The sequence below is a fragment of the Podospora pseudocomata genome, chromosome 6 (assembly GCF_035222375.1).
Source record: "Podospora pseudocomata strain CBS 415.72m chromosome 6, whole genome shotgun sequence".
Taxonomy (NCBI): domain Eukaryota; kingdom Fungi; phylum Ascomycota; class Sordariomycetes; order Sordariales; family Podosporaceae; genus Podospora; species Podospora pseudocomata.
The window spans coordinates 2,003,645-2,024,514 of NC_085890.1; the positions used below are offsets into that span (position 1 = coordinate 2,003,645).

Genomic DNA, 20,870 nt, shown 5'->3' on the forward strand with positions numbered 1-20,870 from the left:
AAACAACATCAAAAATGGCCGCTGTCGAATACCAAGAACTCGTCAATAACTGCTGCTCCTTCTGCTGCAAGGCCATCGACTTTGGCACCCACGACTACTGCCCGGCCAGCGAGCACCCTTACAAGGGGTGCCCTTATTGAAAGAGCAGAGGGCACAATGCAGATCCATTGTATACAAAGCCCCGCCCGATTGGGATGGCTGCAGTGAAGCGAGACAGCATATGCACACCCTTCCTCCTTCGGCACGCTTGGCTCAGGAACAGGGGGGGATTGACGGCATCTACCGTTCCCCCCTCGGAGTTGGGAGTTGAAATTGTCTCAGTGAATTGGTGATCCCCATATTTTTCATCGGGGAGATAATTCCCGGATCGACGATGGAGAGAGGAGGGGAGAGGAGGGGAGGATGTCACTCGCAATGGATGCAAGGTCGAGGGTGTCAGTTTCATGATTCCCTTTCGGTGGAGAGGCACTGTTGATGAGACATGGGGCGGATCAATCCCTTCTTGCACTTTCGTTTTTTGGGAGCACAGACATGGATGAGAAGGAAACAAGTGATTTTATGGTGTATAGGGGGCATGGGATATGGAGTCACTCTCTGGGACTGTTCTGGGCGTGTGTGCATTTTGGTTTTCTTTTTGGCAGATACCCCCTTGATAGCCAGTTTTTTGTTCAATCCTGTAACAACTCTGTTGTATTCTATTTTTTGCAACTTTTCGTGTGAATAACTAGCTTATGATACCATCTTTGCAAACACATCTGAACGTCCTACCCGCCCAATGGTCATGCACGCATACCTGCAACCGACTGCTTCCGTCCAGAAAATAGATCGATATCTTGACCCTACCTACCCTTGACCGACCATCGTGAAGACAACAGTAGCAACAGCAACCGTGCGCAAGTGACCCTGCCTGCCTACCCTGCCTGCTCGGTTGCTTGCCGCCCGGCGCTTGCCCGCCCACTGCCACGGCGATGCATGAAATGTTTATGTAGGACGCCACGGCTAGGGGAGTGTTTTGTTCGGTGTTCTCTTTTGGGTTGTTTATACATGATATTAGCCTAGTTGAAGAATGCCTTAGGTGGTAGCTGGCCCGGCCTGGCAATATGCGGCCCATCATGGGACGCACGAGACAGGAAAATAGAGTGATGTTGCTCTCGAGCGGCCGCCTCGGTTGTGGTTTGTAAGGGGTGGAATGAAATCCTATTTCACTTGATATCGAGAGGGGAGACTGACGTGGCTACCTATCGTGAACCCCTGATCTACAACTAACTGGGGGAAAAGCTGGACTGTGCGTTACCAACCGTTTCCCGCTACCTACCGTTGAATGTAACCCCTGAAGAAACGGGTCAAGGCACAACAACCCCCGCCTTGAGCACAACCTCCGCTTTATACTACGTTGTCGTTTGTTAGACGATGATACGATGATTCAATCTTTGACTGTTAGAGGTTGTTATGCAGGTGAGTGGAATGGGGTATACCATTGTTGTGTTATATATATTTTACTCCACCTCAGACAAAATGAAAATGTGATTGCGAATTTATTGCTGTGGAGATGAGGATGGTGGATGATATTCCGTCAATAACTGATCACCAGTTATCCTGAAATTGTGAAAGAAAGGCGGGGGATCAACCATCCATCCATTTCCATCTCATCCGGAGTCCGAGCTGGTTCAACTCCCGCAACCAGAATATCTCCAACTATGGTCTATGGCTCGAGTTTATGTGAGCCAGACTTATATCATCTTTGTGTTTGGGATAGATCACGTAGTACAAGAAGCTCCAGTACTGCCAACAAGGCTGTATGTTAGAACAGGTAATAAGCTGACTATTATCAACCTCCAACAACAACATACATTTCGTGACCATCAAGGATCATGAACCCCAACTTCCAACAACCCCCCCCTCCCCCCTTCCCCCCAGGTCAAGATTACGAAAGCACTACACCCCATCCAGCATAGACCAACTAACTTCCTCCTCAAATCCCTACATCCCAACAACCGGGAAACATCTCGCAAGCTATCCCTCCATTCGATTTAGCTCGAATATCAGATCATATCCCGCTTCCACCTCCATCATAAGCCTCGAAAACCAAGAAAAAAGCAACCCCTTCTCAGCAGTGATCTTCTATTCCCCCCCTCAAGGGCTTACAACAACCCGGAGAAGCAAACCTCTAAGCCTACGACGATGCACTTATGCACGTAACCCACACCGAGAAGACTCCAAAAAAGCAACGAGCATCGCATCAACTCCCGATCCCCGTGTAGTGTACCCCCCGGTCTGCAAGGGCTAGGTACCTATGTAGGTGGCATGGGTTCGAATTGTTGCGCTGCCGGGGCTGAAGTTTGCCTGCCGCTGACCAGGCACTCTCAAAAAGTCGAAACAGCAGGTAGCAACCACCACCATGACCTGCCTTAAACCCAAATCACAGACCGGTGTGGGTAAATCCCAGCTGCGCAACAATATCTCAGCTTGCGTAAGATCTACTCTTGAAAAAAGCACAATATACCCCCAATGAAGATACACTAGCAAAGCAGGGCAACAAACAGGCTAGTAATCAATAAGGCAGCTCACAAGAAATCCTGCCCCCCCCTAGCATGACGCAAAGGTGGTCTGATATTCCTTGCTTTCTTCTTCTCAAAAATTCCAATCAATTCCCACATGCCAATGTCAATAATCCCATACCTTGAATCCCAAAACCCATCATCATCCACTCCCCCCTTTCATTACCATTATACTCCAACGAAAAACTAATACAACCCCTGAAAAACAGCCGCAATCCCCCCTTTATCCCACTTAACCCTCCCCTGCCCTCCCTTCTTCCCCTTGTCAATCTCATGATACCGGTCCCAAAACCGACAGTACAGCGGCTCAATCATGTTCTGCATGTCCTTCGCAAACTGCCCCCTCACCTCCTTCTCCATGCTATAACTCTTGTGCTTCTGCACCATATCCTCAAACCCAGCATTAAACAACTGAAACTTCTCCTTGATCTCCGCCTTGTCCTTGCTCCCCAACCCCTTCATGATACTGGCACTATCCACCGCCCCTTGCCCGCTCGTCGGTCTCCCACCACCCGACCTGCCACCTTGTCCAGTCTTGATCATGTCGAACAAATGCACCGACACATCCTTGCAAGCTTCCATGTAGAGCGAGGTGGCCTTCTTTCTCCAGGCTTCAAGTACACCCAACCGGCCTTGGAGGAGGGGTCCAAGGTCGGATTGGAGAATCATCCTCTCGATGATGACGACGCTGTTGGCTAAAAAGACGCCCATGACAGGTTTCTTTTGGAGGATCAACCGTGCCCGGCCGTCGAGGGACATCATCAACGCTTCGATGGTGTCAATGCAGTAGTGTGCAAAGATTTCCTTGCCATCGGCCCCGACGTCAAAAGACGCAAGACTAGGGATGGCGTCCCCTACTGCCCCGCTTCTCGAGGCGCTGACAGACTTCCAGTTCCCATCTCCCAACGAAACCATAATGCTCGATATTGGGCGGAGAAAGTCCACCATTGTCTGTAGTCTCTGCATGGTTTCCGAAATGATTGGTATTGGCGCGCCGTCCTGGGGCAGTGTCTGTAAAGAGTTGACCCGCCGCTTTGTGTCCTCCAACAGCTCGGCAAGGGAAGACTTGGCGGTTTCCCGGACTGGTTTGAGAGAGGCGGCCAGTGAGCTCTTGAGCTCGCCTGTCTTGGCCTCGAGGTTGTTGGAGAGTGCTGAGATAATCTCGACGATCTCGTAGGCGAGGTAGCAGTCTGTGTTCATGTGCTGTTTGATGTGACCGTTCAGTTCTCGCAGTGTCCTTCCCAGCTCTACCAGGGCCGGCTGGCAGGTTGCTTGAAAGACAGAACCCCAGTCTTCTCTCGTGAAAATGTTGCAGATGTTTTCGTACTCAGAGAGGAACAGTCCCTCCATCGCCTGCGCGTAGGTGCCTATTCCGTTGGTGCCCGCCCGGTAGATTGCGTCTGGGTTCTTCTTCTTTGCCGTGTTGCTGCTGGCCGCGGCCATGTTTACTAGTGACGAAGAGAGGTATTGCGATCTTATTTCGGCGTAGATCTTTGCTACTGGTGATTCTTGTGGTGGATTAGCCCCTGCAGTTTGCTGATTTACAAATGAGTTCATCAGGCCGAGTTTGTTGAACTTGTCTTGTGACAACACTGGGAACGCCTTGTTCTTCGTGATGAAGTGTAGTGGTTCGATCATTCTTGGTGTTTCGCTTCGTAATAGTTTGTCGAAAGCATTCTCGAGCTGGGAGTTGCCGAGTTTAACCAGGCGCTGGAGTTCGGCGACGGTCTGTTGGGTTGATCGAAGGTTGGAGGCCTTCATGTCGTCGAGGGCCTTGTTAAGACGCTTGATTGAACCAAGGTAGTTGGAGAGGCCGGCCTTGTCGGGGCCCATTCGGATAATCTGTTCTTCGTCATTCTTGCTGTCTGCTGGCTGTCGTAGACGTTCAATAGCTGCAATGACGGAATCGATGTCTGAGAAAGAGTGGCACGTCAGCTCCGGTTGCGGACGAGCTGGCAGCTGGTGGCTACACACTATTGCCGAGTATTTGTAGTCTTCTTGTCTCGCCGTTGAGAGGTCCGGCGACATCACGAACGCTCTTCCCTGTAGCTTCTAGTCTTCCCAAGCAAGCCTGGATCTTCTTGGTCAACTGGGTGGTCTTTTCGAGGCGCGAGTTGAGAACGTCGACCTCGGCGCGGGCTTCTTCGTCGGCGGCCGGTCGGCCATTGGCAAGCCCGACAGCCATCCTGTGGCGATTCGGTCGTCAGTCGGGGGAAGCAATGTGCGCTCGGGTTGTCGAGGTGCGAGTTGGAAGGTGTTTGCGATTGCGAATTGATGGATCTTGGACCAAGTTGGTTCAGGAACCCCAGGCTTGGCCCAGGCGCGGACATCCGCTGAACAGCTGCCAGGGTCCCTGGTGATTGCCCGCTATTTGTGGGGCATGTGGTGGCCAATCAGATCTCACAGTTCTTTAACCTCACTTACACGACTTACACCATGAAACACTTCCCAAACCAGCAACGGAACAGAGGTGTTGAAGATATCTTGCAGAGTATCGAGCATGGAGATTCTCAAGGATTAAATTGAGGTATTGCAACCACGTATCCTATATCACCTCCATGGTCCTTTCCGCAGAATAGTAGAGCAGTATCTGAAACTGGAAGGAGTGGAAGCACCGAGTTGGGCCACCTGCAGGCACAGCTCACTTGTTCATGCTTTGTGCGCACAAAAAAAAAAGACATGATGGGAATTTTCTTATAACAGAGGAGTCGTGTCCAGCACATTGCTCCATTCTTCTACGATACAAGTCTTCCGCTCAAGCAGAAAATCAGATCCCCGCCCCCGTCAAACGACTTCAAACTTGAAGCGTTGCAAAGTAGTCGTCTACCAGCCTGCCAACTGTCTCCACAATCCACTCAACATCCTCTTTCCGAATATTGAAGGCCGGCGAGATTATGATATGGTCCCCCAGACGCCCGTCCGCCGAGCCTGCTCCAGGATATACATTGATGCCATATTTGGGGTCCAATCCAAGCTTGCTGATGACCATGGCTACATGAACTTCTTCCGGGAATGGTGTCGAGCTTTTCTTGTCCGAAACAAACTCGATCCCCCAGAACAGACCACGACCTCGAATATCAGCGACGTTCGGGTGGTTGCCAATACGCCTTTTCAGCCCTTGAGATAGCAAGCGGCCCATGCTAGCGACATTTGCCACGAGGCTTTCTTCTTGGATGATGCGCTGGACTTCGAGGGCAGCCGCACAGCAAACTGGATGGCCTTGGTAGGTGTGACCGTGAACGAATACACTAGGCTAACAGTTAGCAGATTACTCGAACAATCGGCCATCACCACATACGAGCTTCCGTTCGCGATTCCATCAATGACCTTGTGGTTGGCCAACAGCCCAGCTATTGGTTGATAGCCACCACCAAGCGCCTTTCCGATGGTTTGGATATCTGGAACGACACCCTCCTGTTGCCATGCGTGCAAGGTACCACTGCGACCCATGCCACACATCACTTCGTCGAAAATCAGAAGTGCCCCATATTTGTCACACACGGCTTTCATAGCCTTGAAGTATCCGGGGACCGACGGCACACAGCCTTGAGCCTAACGGAACAAATATTAGCACACTGCTGGATGATCCTAGGCTCAGTCAAGACATACTGCACCGACGATAGGCTCGGCAACAAAAGCGCAGACAGTCTCGGGCCCAACCTTCCGGAACTCCTCATCGAGCTCTTGCGCCAGCTCCGCGACATATTCCTCGTTGGTTTTTGTGGGAGCTTTGAACCGGGATTCGTTGCATGGAGAGACCTGGGAAACGTTTTTCATCAAGAGTGGTTCAAACTTTTCGCGTCTGTACATGTGACCACCCATGGCCAACGCCCCAAGGGTGATGCCGTGGTAGGACTGTCTCCGTGAGATAAAGCGAGTCCTCTGCGGCTGTGATGGTTTGACCTCGATAAAGTATTGCCTCGCGAGCTTGATAGCCGCCTCCATTGCTTCGGAGCCTGCTTCTGGTCAGCTTGGGAGCAAGAGGGTACAACGTGACGAAAGAACTTCCCTGAGTTGACGATGTAGGCCCGCGCCATCTGTCCTCCTGTCGAATCGACCAAGAAGCGACAGAGCTCTTCCTGTACTTTGGTGGTGTAGAAGACGGTACTGCAGTACGGGGCATCAAGGATCTGCCGATAAGCAGCGTCGGCCACTCTCTTGTTACGATAGCCTATACAGCTGACTGCGGCGCCTCCGGAGGCATCGAACACACGCCGACCATCTTCGAGGATTAGGTAGTTGCCTTCGCTTTTGGAAAGGACGAGGAAGTCTTCGGAAAGGTGTCTGTGCAACACAGCCGAGCTGCCGACTGCCTGGGCTCCGTCGGTGCCTTTCATTTCGGCCTGGGGATCAAGCTTGATCAACACCATGGTGACGAACAGTATGGGCTTGTGTTGAGTTCACTTGGGTTTGACGGAGACCGCTTGCCCGGGGAGAGCATACATACTTGCCTATTTGTATGCGGAATATGGCTCCCCATCTCAACAGTCCACGGGCGAGCACACTACAACCTTGTCCTGACCAAGGAACAAGAGCGCGGAATTCCTGGCCAATCCTACCACCGCGGACCATTTTCCAGCACATACATGCGGGGCAGCCCACCGACATACCCGTCAACATGCTGGAAGCATATGGGATGGAGACTCTTTGTCTGGGTCGTGGACAAGTGGACCTCCGGGTGCTGGCATGATTCGCCGACCTCCACGACCAGCACTGCACAATCCACTAGTCTAGCTCCTACTTGTCTAGGAGGGGCCCTGGAGCATCGATAACAAACCTTCTCAGCTTCTATTTTGGACGACACGAACAAAACACGCAATGGAGACAGCTTCAAGAGAGCACCAGAGGTCATATGTCAGGCACACCCTTAGGAACGGATACAAGGGGTAACACATGTCACACGTGCAACAAACGACCTGCACTCTGCCGCCTTCAAACCGCAGTCGAGGTGGTTGTTGCTGCTGTGCGACCATGGACTTCAAAGCCCCCTTCGGCAGCCGCACGTCCACACGGCGGAAGCTTGGGTGTGAGGGGTAAAAAGCCAAGGGGTCTAATTCGGCATGCCGATTTCGGCCCAAGTTGTCGATTATCACCCGCAGCCACCCTGGTCCTGTCTCTACCAAACAACGCAGGATCATCAAGAAATCCTCCCGCTTCACACCAACAGGCTGCTTGACGCCAGCTCTCCATGTCGTACTAGAGCTCAGCTTACCACAAAGATTCGTTGACATTTTCCTTCCTGGACATCCTTTGGCCCGCTGACAATGGCTATCGACGGGCGACTTGGTCCTTCGTTCGGCCCCTTCGGGATGGCACCCCCAGCTTACTCGGCAGGCCGAGGGGAGCCGCACGGGCCTTCGGCACGTCTCTTGCCGAAGATAAAGAGCGACCACTCAGCCTCGCCGGACCTCCATCCCGATACCTCAGTCCGAGGCCTGATAGTGATGATATGACACATGCGTCGAGACCTATAGAGGTGCTTTCACCATACCATTCAATGCGACGTCCAACCTTTGAAGGTTTACGCCGCTGACACACACCGCTTGTTTTGTGCTATCGAGACCGTTGGTCTTCGCGATGGACCGTCTCCTATCTCGGGAGCATGGCCCCGTCATCAGTGTGACCACTGGCCTTCAGCCTTTGAATCATACAACCGGTATTGTATCTGTCAGCCAGGTTGGCATCAATCATACGAGTACGGCGCCTTCGGTGTGACTGTTTACCTGCTGAGTGGGATCTGCGTCTGAGGTGCTCCTCCGGCATTCCCTTTTCATATGACAGGGCCAACTAACACCGTCTCTCCTTGACGATTACTGGTCAAGTTCCCCGCATGCAGTCCGTTTTCTGGCGTCTACATTTCGCACAGGGCGAGTGCCGGATCGTGGCTTTTGCATGGTCATACTACTGCGGAATGTGATACCGGTACCCCCTCCGCTAGAGGTCGGTAGCCATACAATTTGTCTTTCCAACTCACGAGTTCTGATCAAAGTTGAAGCAGCATTGCAGCACGCATGATCTTGAGACGCGGTTCTAGAAAGTCCTGTTTCAGCCGCCAAACTCCTGAAGACTTCAATGCCGTACTTTTTCCACGCCTTTGCCCCTGATCATCTTGGTGGGATGAAGCCCAGATTCTCCCATCAACGTCAACATTGGCAGCATTCGCGGCTTGCCGTGAGAAGGTCTTAATTTGCGGGCTGGCTGCATCTGGTTCCGAGACAAGGGCATGCTTTCGGTGAGCCTTGAGGTTCATGGGACGAGCAATGCTGGTCTGTACGGATGTCGCTATGCTTCTAGCCATTGAGCGATAAACAGCCACCTCGACTGGCAGTACTCCCTGGATTGTTCAGTTGAGGAGCAGGATGTGGGAGACCAGGATAGCCGTTGGCCAGGATTCACCCGCTCCCGTCACGAGAATAAGGGCGGCCACGTCAACTTCCTGAACTTGACCTGGGGAGCCCAGCCTCCTTCCCGACAGTTCGGTAACCAATTAGATATATCTCTCGACGCTCGTATTGACAAGGATATCCATGGCTTGTTATGGTGCTGTCTGCATATCAAAGCACTCGGGTCTCGGTTGAGCCAGTTGAAAAACAAAGCACCCGTCTAGAAGGTGCTTGGATGGTGGTATCGTAGGAAAAGGAGGTGGCGAGCCCTGCTACATACCTACGGGGGCCTCTGTTTGGCTTTATCTACCCCAATCTCGAACCAATGACACTACTCAGACTCTCGATAGACAAAAGACACCAAGCCTTGGTGTCATAGCAGAGGGCGTTGCGCAACATTGGACCGCATGATACCGAGACCCAATGCGGGAAAGCCTCTCAAGCACACATTGGAGGGAAGAAGGCGAGACAACAACAATAGCGGCCCGCCAGAAGCCGCGAGGCTCGCACGGAAGGAAGGAAGCAGGATGTTGATTCTCGTATTGGTTCGGGAATCATGGAAGAACCCAGGCGGACTGCTGCCTTCAGTGGGCAAGAATGGGACAGCGGGACAGACAGTGTGTTCATGGTCATGGGGACTTGTTTTTTCTCTTCTTCATGATGATGTGCAGGAAACACAGTCTGCCGACGTGCCCAAGTTCGTGCTGCTTGATAGGCACATCGTCGAGCTCGGGGAGGTCACGCTGTGTGTATATGTGCTGGCCTACCTACCTACCGGGCGGTCTCCTCCGATTTGTTGGAGGGTCGTTTGGTCTTTCAACCAGTAGTTACTCTACCTTGGGGTTGTTCTGGTGCTGTGGCTTGATAGTTTGATGCCCTGGGTTGTTGGAGGGTTGCAATATGACTAATGATAAGTTTTCATGGGCAGGGGCAGGAAACTGTTGGTATCATGCTCTCCGCGGATAGAGAGGTTTATCTGCCCATCCGTGGTGATATTCTGGCTTCCTGTGTGAATCGAAGTGTGTAGGTGTTGATACCAGTTAACGAAATCTTTCAGCTGCTTCAAAAACCACAAGTCTGGCGCAGACTGTCACATACGACCATAGCCAGCTAAAAATACGGCATCCCGTCCGCTCTGCCCTCGTCAAATAGCTGTGCGCCGGACTAGTACTCAGGTGGGTGACCACTGGGGAATCCTCGGTGTCGTATGTTTTTGCTTATTGCTTATTGCTTTTTGCTTTTTGCTCATTGCTTTTTGCTCATCGCTCATTGCTCATTGCAGTGAATGAGCTCTTTTATATTTGAAGCATGGCTTTAATCAGTCCAACCAGGTATCTAGCCTATGGATAAAGAGGGCTGTAAGACTTTGCTATATATTTTGGAGTTTGATCGAAAGGGGTTCGTTCACCCTTGAGATTTCGCCTTCGGCCATGCTGTAAGCTTCTTTTGCTCTGAAACTGTCAAACATGTACTTTTGATGAATAGGAGGAAGACAGAGCATAATGACAAGTCCTCCATCTCCTTTGAATTATGAGAACGGCACAAAGGAGGTATTCCTACACACCGAGAGTTGACCTGGGTGGAGAAGGTCAAGGTCAACACTGGCCGTGCACTGGCTGGGCAACCGTAAGGGAGCCCCGCAGTTGCCATTGGACCTGAATCAATTAAAACCCCTGTCAGGGGCGACGCGCAGCAAACGCGAAACCGCGACGGGACGCGCACTGGAGTCTGCTTTGCGAATGAATTCTCCCCACTCTCGTCAGTCAGGCATTGCCAGAGAAAGAACACCGCTTTCTGCCACTGTCCACAACACAAACAACACCCACCCACCTTGACACATTGTGTCTTCTTCACCACCACCACCACCACCACCACCAAATCCAATTCCCATTTGATACCCGGTGGACACATATGACAAGATGGACTACGAAATGCTCCGCGACAATGCGGCCCAAGACCGGGTGCGCCAGGCCATGGAGTTTCTCGATCCCCGTATGAATTTTCTATGTCCCTCGTTTTTTTTTGTTTTTTTTTCTTTTTCACGATCTGATACCCACGATATGATGCTAACATGTAACCCAAAAAAGATGACCAACACGTCAAGGGCTACAGAGCAGACATCATCACGATGCTGCAAAAAAACCAGCGCCGGCTTGTCGTTAACATCGACCGAGTCCGCGATCACAACCCCGAGATGGCCGAGGGCCTCCTCTACGACCCCTTCGACTTCACCCTCGCCTTCAACCACGCCCTCAAGTCTATCGTCAAGGCCCTCCCACAAGCCCGCAAGGACCAGACGGACGACGACGTGCTGTACTACTGCGCCTTTGCCGGCAGTTTTGGTTTGAACACTTGCAACCCGCGGAGTTTGGGGTCGCAGCACTTGAACAGCATGGTCTCCATCGAGGGCATCGTCACCCGCTGCTCGCTGATCAGACCCAAGATCGTCAAGAGCGTGCACTACAACGAGACGAAGAATATTTTCCAGTGGAAGGAATACCGCGACCAGACGATGACCAACGGCGCGACGACCACGTCGGTGTATCCCCACGAGGACAACGAGGGGAACCCGCTGATCACAGAGTATGGGCTCTGCACGTACAGGGATCACCAGACGATTTCGATCCAGGAGATGCCCGAGCGGGCGCCTGCGGGGCAGCTGCCGAGGGGGGTGGATGTGATTTTGGATGATGACCTGGTGGACAAGGTCAAGCCGGGAGACAGAGTCCAGCTGGTGGGCATCTTCAGGACGCTGGGGAACAGAAACACCAACCACAACAGCGCGCTGTTCAAGACGGTGCTGCTGGCGAATAATGTCGTGTTGCTGTCGACCAAGTCGGGGGGTGGGATCGCCACGGCGGCGATTACGGATACCGACATCAGGAACATCAACAAGATTGCGAAAAAGTCAAAGGTGTTTGAGCTGTTGAGCCAGTCGCTGGCGCCGAGCATTTTCGGGCATGATTACATCAAGAAGGCGATTTTGCTGATGCTGCTGGGGGGGATGGAGAAGAATCTGGAGAATGGGACGCACCTGAGGGGTGATATCAACATTTTGATGGTGGGTGACCCTTCGACGGCCAAGTCGCAGCTGTTGAGGTTTGTGTTGAATACGGCGCCGTTGGCAATTGCCACCACCGGCAGGGGGTCGTCGGGTGTGGGCTTGACGGCTGCGGTGACGAGCGACAAGGAAACGGGGGAGAGGAGGTTGGAGGCGGGTGCGATGGTTATGGCGGACAGGGGCGTGGTCTGTATCGATGAGTTTGACAAGATGAGCGACGTGGATCGGGTGGCTATCCACGAGGTTATGGAACAGCAGACGGTTACGATTGCAAAGGCGGGGATTCACACTTCGTTGAACGCGAGGTGCAGCGTCATTGCTGCTGCCAACCCCATCTTTGGGCAGTATGATACCCACAAGGACCCTCACAAGAACATCAACCTCCCGGATTCGCTGCTGTCCCGTTTCGACTTGTTGTTTGTTGTCACCGACGACATTGAGGACACGAGGGATAGGCAGGTGTCGGAGCATGTGTTGCGTATGCACCGCTACCGCCAGCCCGGCACGGAAGAAGGCGCCCCTGTTCGGGAGAACGCGGGCCAGGCTCTCAACGTGGCGCTTAACCAGCAGGCTGATGTTCAGCGCCCGACGGATGTGTACGAGAAGTACGACGCGATGCTTCACGTGGGCATCAAGGCTACCGGCAGGGGAAGCAACAGGAAGCACGAGATCCTCTCGATCCCGTTCATGAAGAAGTACATCCAATACGCCAAGACCCGCATCAAGCCGGTCTTGACTCAGGAAGCCTCGGACCGCATCGCCGAGATCTACGTCGGGTTGCGTAACGATGATATGGAGGGCAACCAGCGCAAGACCTCCCCCATGACGGTCCGCACTCTCGAAACCCTCATCCGTCTGTCGACCGCTCACGCCAAGGCGAGGTTGTCGAATCGCGTCGAGGAACGGGACGCCCTCGCCGCGGAATCCATCCTGAGATTTGCCCTCTTCAAGGAGGTGATTGAGGATGAATCGAGAAAGAAGAGGAGAAAGACCCGCCCTCTGGCGGACGAGAAGACGGACAGCGAATCCTCTGACGACTCGGACGGCGACGAGACCGCCGCCGCTGCTAGATCCCGCTCTGCTCGCGTGTCCCAGAGGGCGAACGGTGGTGCAAGGAGGGTCAATGGTAGAAATCAGAGGAGCACACCGCCTGAGGTTGAGGTTGAGGCTGCCGAGGAGGGAGAGGAGGAGGAAGAGGATGTTTACAACGCCACGCCTAGACGGACAGGCCGGTCGACGAGGAGCTCTCAGCCCTCGTTTGCGAGCTCGATTCCTGCTTCTCAGCTGGAGACGCAGGAGGAGGATGAGGATATGGCGTCCAGAGCGGCGGGGCTCACGGTTGAGGAGGAGGAGGAGCAGGAGGAGGAGCAGGAGGGGATTAGTGAGCAGCGCCTTGAGGTGTTTAGACGGACGTTGGGTCAGCTTCTGGGAACGGATCTGTTTGAGGATGATTCGGCGAGGGTGGATGAGTTGATTGGCGCTGTGAACGAGAAGGCCGAGGGGCCAAAGTTTGGAAAGGCCGAGGCGATACTGGCGTTGAAGGAGATGGATAGTCGGAACCAGATCATGTGAGTGCTCTTCTGCTGATGATGAGGTGAAAGAGGCAAGATGCTAACCATGATGAATAGGTACACTGATGGTGATTTGGTTTACAAGATTTGAGGGGTGGTTTGTGGGCATCATAGCACATGGGCTGGTTTATGGCTGTAGAACTGAAAGTAGAAAGCAAGCATGATGGATGGTCTTGTCATTTTTCCATGAGAAACCGAACCGTGATTCGAATTCAACGCCATGCCTACCCCGCAACCCGCCAAAACAACACGAGATAAGAGAGATCTATGATATCATCTCGGTATTACTTCCCCTCTCCCTCCCGCAACCCAACCCTCTCCATAAAGCTCTTCAACCTATCCCCCACCCGCTCCCCGTTCCACCTCTCCTCCTCCCCTTCCCCTTTCAACTCGGGCATACCAACCTGCTCAATAGCAAAACTCGCCGCCACGGCCCCCCACCCAACCGCCTCCTCAATCCCCTTCCCCCTCGCCAGCGCAACCCCCAACCCACCCAAGAAGGTATTCCCTCCCCCAGTCGCATCTTTCACCTTCTCCCTCCCCTCCTCCCCCGTCCAGTAAGCCGGCAACCACCTCTCAACCCCCTCGTCAACCTCAATCTCCTCCCTCGCCACCACCCCCTCCTCCTCCCCCACCCCCATCACCAACCCCCTAAACAGCTCCTCCATATCCGTCTCTTTCGTCAAACCCCCCCTGTGACCCACCACCTTCTTCATCCTCCTCTTCCTCCCCCCATTCCGCGCAATGTACGCCCCCTTTTCCCCCGCCCTAACAACCAAGGTATATGACTGCAGCGGCATGCTCGCCAAAAGCTGCTCACACCCCTTCTCCACCGCTAGGGCATCAACCCCCCCATCCTCCAACACCCCTGTCCCCCCAAGAAAGCCAGCAAGCTCGGCGTGGTTCGGAGAGCAAACGTCCACCATCGGGAGGGTGTTTGTGCAATTAAGCAATTCTTCCGGTGTGCACAAATCCGGGACTGGCTCCCAGATTATAACTGGGCGGATGTGCTCCTCTGATGGGCGTTGATGACTGTAGTACCTCTTTCTGGCTGAGAGGAAGGTGGTTACCAGTTCTTGGCAGCGGAGGGGGGAGCAGATAAGGTGGAGGGACTTGGTTGTTAGCAATACTGGGGAGAGGGAGGCAAGGTCGTCGGTTGTGAGGCGGCGTTTGGGGGTTAGGTAGCGGAAGGAGCGGTGGGAGGGGTCGAGGGGGTTGGAGTAGCTGTTGTAGCCTTTTGTTGTGAGCCGGTGGGCGTTGTGGCGGAAGACGGCCGAGGTTTGCCAAGAGGAGAGGTGGGCTGATAGGGAGGGCGGGAAGTCTGAGCCGCAGTCGATTATCATGGATGTTGTTGATGACAAAAGGGGAGGGGGGGAGAAGAGGCGGGCGCCGAGGAGGGAGTATGTTCCTGCTCCGCCGGGGATGTTCAAACTGGGGGGGAGGGAGAGGGAGGGGGGGTGGTGGATTTCATCTTGACAAGACAGTTAGTGATATGTTGGGGATATAAAGAGGGGGTGGGGGAGGGGTACCAATTATAAACATCCCCAAGGTGACAAAATCTATCTCTTGAGTGGGGGGGATTTCGTTCCACGATTCGAGTACTTCTTCCTCACCGGCGACGGCGTCTGTTGGGTCTGGCTCCGGCGGCGGCGGTGTCATGATGTCGGTTGCTTGCTTGCTTGGCAATCGGGATTCAGGACCGAACTGTTGTGTGACGCCTATTTCCCAAACAAAAGAATCACAAATATCTCGTGCCTTTTTGGTAACAAAAACGAGTGTGCCTTCGTGAAGGTCGATGAAATGAGCGAGTGGTGAGTCCTCAGTCGAACCACATCCCACTCCCACTCTCCAGTAGTCCACGCCCGGCTGAACCGCGATTGGAAGGCAACAACTCCCAAGATCCCAACCAAACAGCTGCCAACGTGGTGACTGGTTCAGGGCGAAGGTGTGGCCCAATTAGGTGACTTGCAGCAGCTTCCAGCTCTTAAAAGCTTGCAGTTAAGCTCACCTAACCTACCACTTAAGCAAAAAGTGGGGTTGGTGCCAGCTATGCTATGCCATGCTATGCCCACCTACATATACATACACATATATTTATATATATATATACGTGTCATTCCTACATCCATCTCAAGGCACCACCCCATTTCACATCTGAGATATGATATTCGACTATGCCATCATGCGAGTACATTCGTCTCTTATCAACTCCTACAACAACCGATCAAACAAAACCCATCGTGTTACACAATACACCCTCTCCCAGCCTAACCATGCTCAACATTCCCTATTCCATACATACCAAACGTCCAAAACTTCCAAAAAGCATTCGAATAAAAATCCCATTTTGTCCCGCAAACAAAAATCCCCAAAAATCCCCCAACCCCCATATCAAGTACCTAAACTAAAAACCCAGGCTTTCCCATAACCCCATATCCCATGAAGCGAAATAATAAACACAGACACCACAAAAACATATCATGCCAACATATCCCTCCAATTATTTCTCTGTGTGTTTTCATCATTGCCCGTCCTGCCGCAAGCGTGTGAAAAAGCCTACATCATATTCCCTAACCCAGCCGCCGCAGCTACATTATCAAACCCAAGCCCGTGCTGGGCCTCGCCGTTGATCCCAAAGAATTGAAACCTGTCCCTCCCATGTCAGCCAGTCATTCATACTGTATAAAAATAAAAAAAAAATAAAAAAAACAATTAAAAAAACAATAAAAAGAACGATACCAAAAACAATTTTTTAAAAAAAGAGAACTCACCAGTCTTCCACATTCATCGTCGAGGGAAGCGGCTGCCCCTGCACCGAGCTCGTGCTCCAGCTGTCGCTCGGGCTGTTCCCATCCACCATCTGGCTGTCAAAGTTCGTCTGCCAGATATTCGCCCCCTGGTTCCCCGGGAACCCAGCCATCCCCGGCTGGAGCAGTCCGTTCTTGTTGCTGTTGTTGTTCGTGTTTTGCATCGGGCTACCTGCTAATCCTCTGTTGGTTGGCAAAGCTTGTCCAAACTGATGTTGTCCGTCCACGGGGGCGGGCCCACCTTGCATGTTCTGGTTTTGCATCTGAGCCATGACAGAGGCGTCCATGTTCTGATGGTGCTGGTGCGGCGAAAACTGCCCCTGGAACGGCGCTTGGACGCCCTCGGGGAACAACTGATCCGGTTGAAAGTTTTCCCAGATGGACTGCGACAGGTTAGGTGAGTTTCTCGTGACCAGATAGAGGTCCGGTGGCGTGGCTGGAACAGAGAACGAAGGGTTAAATGGCGTTGCCGGTCGGGTGTGCGGGCGTGAGGCGGTCCCGCCCATGAACGCGTCGCCGTTGTTGCGGGTGTGAGGCGGCGGTGAGGTCGTGGCTGTGGCGGTGGTGGTGGGGGGAGGCATCGCGTTTGGATTCTGCTCCTTGTTCAGGAAACTGGGCGTTTGTGGCCGGGACCGTTCATAAGACTCCTGGTGCTGTGGCTGTGGCGTGTTAACCGAGAAATCGATCGCCATCTCGTCGTATTTGCGCTTCTCTTGCATCCGCTGATGCTGTTCCAGCTGAGAAAGGCTCTGCTGCGCCTTGCGGTGTCTCTTGCCAGCCGCCTTCTGCAGCCTCTCCTCAAGCACCTTGTTTCCGAGAATCGACTCGAAAAGGGTGTGCACCATCTTGCCCACCAGCCAGACCTTGGACACATCCTTAAGAGCATCCATGCAAGTGCGGATCCGATCCTGCGTAACCTGTCGAATGGACTGCACCGGTGACCTGAGCTGGTAGACGTGCATGATGAGCGCCGAGAACAAGCTGTATACCACATACGCCGGGCAGTAGCGGAGCTCCCCGTGAGCTGTGAGGTTCTCAATAATCGAGGTAATCATGGCCGCCGCTTGGAAAGCAATGTTGCGTGATGGGTAGGCCGAGTCTTCTGGGAACCTGTGGGAGCCACTCGGAGGCATGTGGGCGCGGTGAAGCAGGCAGAGTGTGGTGTAGTAGTTGGAATGAAGCAGCGCAGACCAGAAGTGATGCCTCGGCATCTCCCAGTACACAATCTTGGGGCAGTTCTGAAGCCAGTCCGCAAGCGCCATGTCGCTGTGTGTGAGGTCGATGGCGTTCTGCCGCCTGCCCTTGGCCGCCACCGAGTACTGCTGCGACAACACCAAGCCCATAATCTCACAGAGCTTGACATACTGCAAGAAGAACTGAACGTGAATGGGATCCGGCGGGTGTTCACCAGTAGGGTGGTCGGCATCGTCCTCGATGAAGTCATCCTCAGTCAACATCTCCACGTCCGAATCATCGAGGTTGATGTGACAAGGTCGCCCAAGCGCAACCGCCACTGACCGATCCCTAGTGAACAGTGTCCACCAGATGCGCTTCCATAACCTCTTGTCAGACCTGCTGAGCTGTGACCCCTCCACACTCCGGTGCATACCCGAGCCCTGGGCGACGATGGTGGCGACACGGGTCCAGTAAAACACATTCTTGGTGACGTCCTCGGGACCTTCCCAGTACCACCCCATCAACAAAAGGGACTGGACAATGGTCACCCGATCATCCTCATAGTTGGCATCGTACAGAGCCTTGGCTCTCTTGTAGAAAGTCAAGGCTGCCGGCGTCGAAGAGCCGTTGGCATCCATCAGCTGAGAATTGGTACACACCCGTGACCCTGCCAACAGCATGGCTTGTAGCAGAAGCAGAGACGGCGGGTTCTTGGGGTCCTTGTACCGGCGCATGAACTTGGTCTTGTTGATCACAGGGACGACGGGATGGATCCATCTGAAGTATGAGTCGATCAGCTCGTCGCAGAGGGACCTTGGCGGGAGCAGGAAGGCTCCTCGCTGGTGAAGGATTTCAATCTCGACATTGTCCAGCTCTGTCAGTCGCGCCCTGGATCCCTTGATATTCTCTGGCAGCGGGTAGTGGACGACATCTGCCGAGCTCTGACGGTCGTGAACAAGCAGCGTCAGGTTGGAAGACTCTCCAAGGTAGGCCACCCTGCCGGCCTCGGTGATGGGGGCCCGCGTAAACTTGGGCTTCATGACCAGATTCATATAGTTGGCCAAGGTGGCATTATCAAACTCCTCCTTCTTCTGTTGTTCCTCGGTAGGGGCGGTCAAGGGGGTAGCTTCGTGGGTGTGATAGACAGCAGGAGGCCGGGTGCCACTGGGAAAAGTGCTGGACCCGGGAGGAAGTGATGATGATCGATCGTCGACCTCGCCTCGTTCACTACAGCTGCCGCGTCAGCATCCAACTATCAGACCGAACAAGCATATAAACTTTGAGCTATCAAGCACAGCACAGCAAGCGCACAGACGAGAACCCCGAGTGCCTGGGCGAACCCGTGGAGAGCGAGGGCCTGCCACGCTATTTGTCGCAAAACAAATAGATCAGGAGACAAAAGATATGGTGTGTGTGTATGTGTGTGGTGTCATTTACCTATCAGAATCCTTGGACTGGGCGATGCTGCTAGCCACCTTTTTGCGCTTCGGGGTAGGGATGCGGCATTCGATCTGAAAGGCGACGCAGTTGGTACACGGCACGCCGAGGCTGGCGGCATCGCATCGAACCTGCAACACTTGACGTGAGCAAAACAATACGACAAGACGAGAGATGGCATGTTCGTACTTTGCGTGCGTGGCATGTCTGTTGGGAATGACTGGTCAGCTTTCGAGGTCCCCAATGATAACCAACAGCTTGGGGGGAGGGGGGTACGGATGAGCCGAGGCACGAGATAGGCGAGGTATCGCGAATCGCCGAGGGGCACGTCAGGCCGCGGGTTGTCACCAAAAGATAACCCACCAGCCTAGGCTGCTGAAATATGGGACGTGATATAACAGTAAACTACTCACCTCGCATGCTCTTGAGGCTCGTTGTCTGTTTCAATGGCAACAAGACAAAGTCAGCGCAAACCGTTCCACACCCTCAACTCCCCCGCATGGCGCAACGCCGCAGCGGCCGCACCGGGAACCCACCTCCTGAAGCTCAATCCACCGGCCGTGTTGGTTGTGGATGTCGTGCCTGCCGCTGACGGGGCGGCAGATGGCGATACCGACTGTTGCGGAGATGTGGACGTTTGCTTGTTGGATGCCGGCGCGGGGGCTGCCGGAGGCGTTGAATCGATCTCCATCTTGACTGGACAAGGTTCGCTGGACGTCGGTCGGTGTATATGGACGAGGCAAAGTATATCGCGTGCGTGTTTGAGACGGTGGGCTGTCGAGAGGAATCCGAACTGCGAGCGGTGGGATGAGTTAAGGTATGCTGTACTTGGAAAATCCAGCGATCTAATTCGAGCCGGTGCTGTTGTTCGATGAGGCGAAGGTCTGGTCTGTATCCGGAGCTGCGTGGAATCTGGGAGACTAATTGGAACCTCCTTGGCTAGCTAGCTATCTGCCTGCAGACATTGAAGGGCAATCTGATTGTAAAATGGCGAGAAATGGTGCTTCGAAGGTGAAATGAGGTGGTGAAAGACAAAGCACCGGCTTACCGAAGACACGGAAGTCCAGGAGATCCAAGAGGTCGTGCGATGATTGATGCTCGTTGCCCTTTGAGGGTTTGAAGGGGGGTGGGCCGAGAGCGAGATGGGGGAGAGCGAGATGGGGAACAGCCTAAGAACGGTCGATCCACCGCTCACAGCGCAGCGCAGGTGCAGCCTGCCAGCGCCTTTAGTGCAAAACGGTTGTCTTGGCCGAGCGTGTGGCCAGCCTCCGTCACCTGTGCAGCCACCGGGCTAGACAGGAATACCAAGAAACGCCGTTTTCTTGCGTGCCCCTCAAATTGACAGTTCGTCTCGTCGTGATGGATCGTGCTTGCTGGAACGTTTGTGAGTGCTTGCATATAGCGCAGGACCCCACTCACATCAGCTGGGAACGGGAAGATGCGGATGCGGGACGGGGTTGCCTGGCATGTGAGAGAGGGAGAATAGAAAGAGGGGAGAGCTGTTTCGTTTTCCAGAAATCCAGCAGAGGGCAGCACCGATGAGTGTAACAAACTTCTGGCCAACCGAGATTTATCACACGGCTTCTCCTCCCCGTTCAGGAAGTCATCACCGGCCCTACTGTACACCACAAATCCGGGGATTCTTGGCCTTGAAACTTCCACTTTGCCCTGCCCCTGTCCACATTTCTCCACTTCGCGCTGTGCACTTATCATGGAGTTGCCTGCCACAGACTTGACAAGCTGCGCGCAATACGATCGATACATTCGCCGTTTCCGGATCGTTACTTTCAACGTCAGGTCACCACTCAGCCCATTGGATTTCCCGCGCAACCCCGGTGATCCAAATACGTACTGCTGCGGTGGACAGCTTCCAAAGC

The 20,870-nt window shown here is 53.6% G+C and overlaps 6 protein-coding genes across 6 annotated transcripts; 2 read left to right on the plus strand and 4 right to left on the minus strand.

The window, feature by feature from the left end:
• Positions 1-14: 14 nt before the first annotated feature.
• QC762_601310 (uncharacterized protein) lies at positions 15-140 on the plus strand (the record flags this gene model as incomplete). Its single annotated transcript, XM_062891829.1, has 1 exon — positions 15-140. The coding sequence occupies one exon, from the start codon at positions 15-17 to the stop codon at positions 138-140; it is 126 nt and encodes a 41-aa protein (XP_062740660.1).
• A 1,769-nt stretch (positions 141-1,909) lies between these two features.
• EXO70 (exocyst complex component exo70) lies at positions 1,910-5,040 on the minus strand. The gene is made up of 2 exons (XM_062891828.1): positions 4,533-5,040; positions 1,910-4,471 (listed from the first exon to the last, which is right to left on the minus strand). Exons 1-2 carry the CDS (start codon positions 4,741-4,743, stop codon positions 2,745-2,747), a joined length of 1,938 nt encoding a protein of 645 aa, XP_062740661.1. The 5' UTR covers positions 4,744-5,040; the 3' UTR covers positions 1,910-2,744.
• A 173-nt stretch (positions 5,041-5,213) lies between these two features.
• QC762_601290 (uncharacterized protein) lies at positions 5,214-6,928 on the minus strand (the record flags this gene model as incomplete). The annotated part of the gene is made up of 4 exons (XM_062891827.1): positions 5,214-5,806; positions 5,857-6,110; positions 6,168-6,520; positions 6,556-6,928. 4 exons carry the CDS (start codon positions 6,926-6,928, stop codon positions 5,353-5,355), a joined length of 1,434 nt encoding a protein of 477 aa, XP_062740662.1. The 3' UTR covers positions 5,214-5,352.
• A 3,390-nt stretch (positions 6,929-10,318) lies between these two features.
• MCM3 (MCM DNA helicase complex subunit) lies at positions 10,319-13,885 on the plus strand. The gene is made up of 3 exons (XM_062891826.1): positions 10,319-10,933; positions 11,029-13,570; positions 13,631-13,885. The coding sequence occupies exons 1-3, from the start codon at positions 10,861-10,863 to the stop codon at positions 13,662-13,664; spliced, it is 2,649 nt and encodes an 882-aa protein (XP_062740663.1). The 5' UTR covers positions 10,319-10,860; the 3' UTR covers positions 13,665-13,885.
• Positions 13,858-15,232, minus strand: QC762_601275 (uncharacterized protein; the record flags this gene model as incomplete). Its single annotated transcript, XM_062891825.1, has 2 exons — positions 13,858-15,044; positions 15,103-15,232. The coding sequence occupies 2 exons, from the start codon at positions 15,230-15,232 to the stop codon at positions 13,858-13,860; spliced, it is 1,317 nt and encodes a 438-aa protein (XP_062740664.1).
• An 897-nt stretch (positions 15,233-16,129) lies between these two features.
• Positions 16,130-20,864, minus strand: CTF1 (Transcriptional activator of fatty acid utilization; the record flags this gene model as incomplete). Its single annotated transcript, XM_062891824.1, has 5 exons — positions 19,530-20,864; positions 19,407-19,431; positions 18,994-19,124; positions 16,345-18,783; positions 16,130-16,220 (listed from the first exon to the last, which is right to left on the minus strand). Exons 1-5 carry the CDS (start codon positions 19,682-19,684, stop codon positions 16,130-16,132), a joined length of 2,841 nt encoding a protein of 946 aa, XP_062740665.1. The 5' UTR covers positions 19,685-20,864.
• Positions 20,865-20,870: the final 6 nt, after the last annotated feature.

Bases quoted from the DNA above. Each gene is read 5' to 3' on its own strand.
- MCM3 (XM_062891826.1), top strand. From the start codon at position 10,861: ATGGACTACGAAATGCTCCGCGACAATGCGGCCCAAGACCGGGTGCGC. The intron at 10,934-11,028 runs GTATGAATTTTC...AACCCAAAAAAG, and splicing joins CATGGAGTTTCTCGATCCCC to ATGACCAACACGTCAAGGGC. The intron at 13,571-13,630 runs GTGAGTGCTCTT...CATGATGAATAG, and splicing joins GATAGTCGGAACCAGATCAT to GTACACTGATGGTGATTTGG.
- EXO70 (XM_062891828.1), bottom strand. From the start codon at position 4,743: ATGGCTGTCGGGCTTGCCAATGGCCGACCGGCCGCCGACGAAGAAGCC. The intron at 4,472-4,532 runs GTGTGTAGCCAC...ACTCTTTCTCAG, and splicing joins ACTACAAATACTCGGCAATA to ACATCGATTCCGTCATTGCA.